The following is a 4,689-nucleotide window of genomic DNA, read 5'->3' as shown; positions in this document are numbered from 1 at the left end:
TGAAAGAAAATAATACTATTATATGGCACCTGTCACGAAGTAAATGCAGTTAGGTACGTGCTGCCGTATAGAATGTTATTGCATAGTTGAACCTTACATCGTGACCCGACAAACACATTAAGTGATGATTATTATTGGTTGTGGGCCATATCTCTTTGTGTATAGATAAAGAAAGTAAAGTGGTGATGTTTATGTTTTGAAATGATGTTACAATGACACAAACCAGTTTTTTTTATAATTGAAACATTTAAAACTTGAACATTTATTTTCATTTTTGAACATACCACTAGCGTAGCTACATGTAGCTCAAAGGCGTACAATCTTTAAGCCGACCCATCCACTAAACAAGTTCCCCAAACCAAATAACCGTACTGTTCCTATATATACTTTTCCTTTATTTTACCAAAAGCAAACCCATTGTGAAACACTCAGTTTTGAATAATGTACAATATTGTGTATCACATTTGATTGTTTAAAGAATTGTTTATGTATTGAAACATGAGCACCCTGTCTAAATATGAAATATTACAATTTTAAGAGGACTAAACGTAACACAAGTGAACGCTTATTGTTTTCTCATGTTTATATCATATACATACAGCTAACCATCAACCAGATTATTTACAAAAACAATTAATTGGATGTGTATATCAAGTTTACCTTTTCATCTCAACTATTCGAAGAATAGGGGGAGCTATACTACTCACCCCAGTGTCGGCGTCTGCGTCATACCTTGGTTAAGGTTTTGCATGTAAGCACCTTTCAGACATTATCTCAGCAAAAACACCATGCATTGCATTAAAAACAAATCCCTTCAGGCCTTAAATATTTGAAGTATTGCATTGAGTCTTTATAAAACGGTACTCAACCATTCAATGAACTTGAATAACCAAGTAAGATGACTATTGTTTTTCTTAAAATGCAAATTATGGCCCTTTTTTATTCGACATGGAAAGTCTGAAAAGTTTTTTGCATGTAACAACATGTAAGTGGATATCTCAGCAAATACAACACGTATCATATTTAAACATTAGACATCAATTCCAAACTTCCCAACCTACGTAAATAACCAATATATATATATATATATATATATATGTGTGTGTGTGTGTGTGTGTGTGTGTGTGTGTGTGTGTGTTACAGTAAGATTGTGAAACCAGGGATTTTATGAAATCCCTGAAAATTTCATTAATTTCGCGAAATTACTGAATCACTCAGGGATTTCATGAAATCCCTGAAAATTCCAGTAATTTCGTGAAATCCCTAAAAAATGTAGTCAGGTATTTCATGAAATCCCTGAAGAGGAAATAAGCAGACAATACATCTGGTGATTTTTTATTTATTTATACATTTGAATAATCAGGTATACATTTCAGGTATAGTTTCTTGCGTAGTTCAACCAAACTGCAAACGAATAACTCGGTCAATATTTTCGCCAAAATTACAAACTGCAAATCAGAGAGAAAACATTAAAACTCATCAATTTACCGGCATCTAATTTATTGACAATTAAACCCTCAAGGAAAGCACTTTGATGATTGTGTTTTAAAAAGGCACCAGTGCAATGAGCACTGCAGTAACTGATTAATGCGGCACATTTCCCATTGTATATTGGGCATATCTATCAACAGTTTATTTGTTGCAGCATGTGAGGCTGGAATGACATCTTGAGTTACACTTCAGCTTTGCTTTAAAACATTTGCATCTGTTGGACTGGCACTTTTTTGGACCGTTGCAGTTGCACTTGGTAAAACCTTGCCCACCAGATGAAGATTCCGCAATATCAGCAGAACGAAGTGACGTTACATTTTCCTGACTGACATCAGCTTCTGTCAGTAATCGCTGAGGACACAAATCAAACTAGTTCCTGGAGTATTGTCCCTTTAAAACACCCGCCTTTACAGCATTCTTGTACTGGTCAGTGTCGACGTCTCTGTTGACGATGACACTAAGAATGTTACGAGGATCCCCTCTGCCACGATCTACTGGCGGTATAGGAACAGCCACATTGTCCCCAGGCACACCGGTTTTGAGATCCATCCTCTCTGCCTGAGATAGTAGTGCTGTATAGGCTTCAGCTCTACGCTTCCTGATCTGGATAGTGTGGTCTTCCAAGATTGGTGTGGTGGTGACTGATGGCTGAGTTTGGCTGCTTAAGTCGGCTGGTATACTGTCAGTTTCATGTGGAGATGTTGGGCTGCTTGAGGAGGCTGGTATGCTGTCAGTTTCATGAGAAGAAGCTGGGCTGTTTGATAAGGCTGTGATGCTGTCAGTTTCATGAGAAGGAGTTGTGCTGCTTGAGATGACTTGTATGATGTCAGCTTCTTGTGTATGAGGTGTGCTACACGAGAAAGCAGCCAGAAGATCATCCTCACTCTCCATCCTGTAGATCACTTCTGTGGGTAGTGCTGAAGAGGTTAAGCCCACTCGAGCTTCACACCCAAACATGGCCGAGTATGGTGAACACTTAATCCCCGAGTGATGTGCTGAGTTCTTCTGGAATTGTACAAACTTGATGCCTGTAGCCCAGTTCTGTGTTTCATTGTCTGCCATCCATGCCACTAACATGTCCTTGATGTCTCCATTTGCACGTTCTACAGAACCTTGGCTTTGTGGATGACGGGGTTTGCCATGTACAAGCTTAAGGGTTGGCCACACCTCCTTCAGCTCTGTGATCACATGGGATGTAAACTCTGAACCATTGTCACTCTGGAGAATGACAGGAGCTCCCATGAGGAGGAATATGTCCATGAGCTGGAAGGCAACCTCTGAGGCACGCTTGGTGGTGAGTGGTCGGATGACACAAAATTTGGTCAGGTGGTCCTGGTAAACCATGATCCACTTGTAGTTGGAGTGTGCCATAGCCTGCATGTCTATTAAATCAACCTGGCCTCTACATGCAAACTCCTTGGTCAGAATAGGTCGCACCACTACACCCTTGGTCATTGGACGCTTCCTCTTTTTCTGACACTCCGCACAAAGTGACTTGAAGTGCTATAGAGCCTTGGTAGTGATGTTCGCATATTTTCGTTGTAGTTCCTTGATCATGCGATCACGACCACCATGACCAGTAGCAATGTGGGCACGCTTGATAACATCAAATGTGTCCTCAATAGTAACATAGTAAAGAGGCGACTCCTCTGGATGTGTACGCTTCTTTATCAGTTTCTCCACATCACCACACTGGAGAATCTCATACCTGAAATGCGGTTAATTACTATATTAAATAACATTTAAGTAACTCGTATCGTTTTCATAGCGGTAATGACTCAGAACATTTAACAAAACAATTAACGAAAATAAAAAGGTGTTAAAATAATACCTAATTGTCAGATACATCCAATTAATATGTACAATGAGAGGAATATTTAAAATATATTCCATAGATTAAAGGAGAAACACTGTAATGATTAACCTATTATCTAAAAGTGACAAAAAAAAAACCTTAACAAAATTTAATAACATCACTTATTGGGTATCACCTATTTAATTATTCAATTAAACAAAAAAACGTGTTTTATACATCATCTCTCTCTCCCTCTCTATTTATCTGTCTATCTATCATCTAGTAATGATCGCTGTTTATATTCTACATTAATTTTATAAAGACATATATAGAAAATTCTACTATTATTCTTCGAGGGGATTTTGAGTATGCTGTATTTTACACCTAGGAGATTTTGACTACATAGCCATTTTTGGACCTAGGGGATTATGAGCTAGGGGATTTTGTGGTACACTCGTTCCTGGTCTTCTCTTTTCCAACTTTTCTGAGCATTTGGAAAAACAGACATATTTAAATTACTTAAATTAATCTACTTACTTGGATAACAGATAGTAGCTGCTCCTCATCTTTGTGTGATTATTGGTAGATGCCGATTTCAAGCTTTCTATAATTCTGTAATATTCTGTCTTTGGAATCAGATACTTCTGACATACTTCATATCTTTTGAACAACTCTTGCCTGAAAACGTCTTCCATACTATCAGAAGACATCTTGCATGAAAGTAAATCTATACTGAATGGGCTGAACCGGGATGGGATGCCTTTTTAATAGGACAGGCCTCAGGTGAAGCCATTTGCCAGGCTCACACCTATTGACCTGGTGTGACTGGAAATAATTGACATATGGTCAGACAGACAACCCCTATTGTCCTGACCAACACCTTTTTCCTGGTAGTGTACATCAGTAGAAGTGACTTCCTGACACTGTTTGTGCTAATGAGTGATGCAATAATCAGAAGAAAAAAAACAACTGTATAGTAAGTTAACTAAAACAGAATTACACAGATTTACTGAAATCAGCCGACAAGATAGTGTAAAATCCCTGCCCATATTTCAGGGATTTCATGAAATAACTGGAATTTTCATGAAATCCCTGAGTGAAACAGTAATTTCGCGAAATTACTGAAATTTTCAGGGATTTCATGGTTTCACAACCTTACTGTTATATATATATATATATATATTAATCTTTATGCTCACTTGCAAAACCTTAATCAGAATTTCTAAGTCGAATAATCAAGGGCAATACTTTGCATTATATGCTAGATAGAGTAATCTTATAATAAGTAATATATATATATATATATAAGATTACTATATCTAGCAAGATTGTAATCGCGTATTTAATAGCAGAAGTGCAAAAATATAAATATATTTATAAATGATTGGTGAATGTATACAGAT

The 4,689-nt window shown here is 37.3% G+C and overlaps 1 protein-coding gene across 1 annotated transcript; it reads right to left on the bottom strand.

Annotated features, from left to right (window-relative positions):
* Nucleotides 1–1,860: 1,860 nt before the first annotated feature.
* LOC128235941 (KRAB-A domain-containing protein 2-like) lies at nt 1,861–2,946 on the bottom strand. The gene has a single exon (XM_052950727.1). It carries the CDS (start codon nt 2,944–2,946, stop codon nt 1,861–1,863), a length of 1,086 nt encoding a protein of 361 aa, XP_052806687.1.
* Nucleotides 2,947–4,689: the final 1,743 nt, after the last annotated feature.

This window comes from Mya arenaria, chromosome 5 (genome assembly GCF_026914265.1).
Source record: "Mya arenaria isolate MELC-2E11 chromosome 5, ASM2691426v1".
Classification (NCBI taxonomy): domain Eukaryota; kingdom Metazoa; phylum Mollusca; class Bivalvia; order Myida; family Myidae; genus Mya; species Mya arenaria.
This window is presented reverse-complemented; position numbering and strand designations above follow the sequence as displayed.

Bases quoted from the DNA above. Each gene is read 5' to 3' on its own strand.
- LOC128235941 (XM_052950727.1), bottom strand. From the start codon at position 2,946: ATGACCAAGGGTGTAGTGGTGCGACCTATTCTGACCAAGGAGTTTGCA.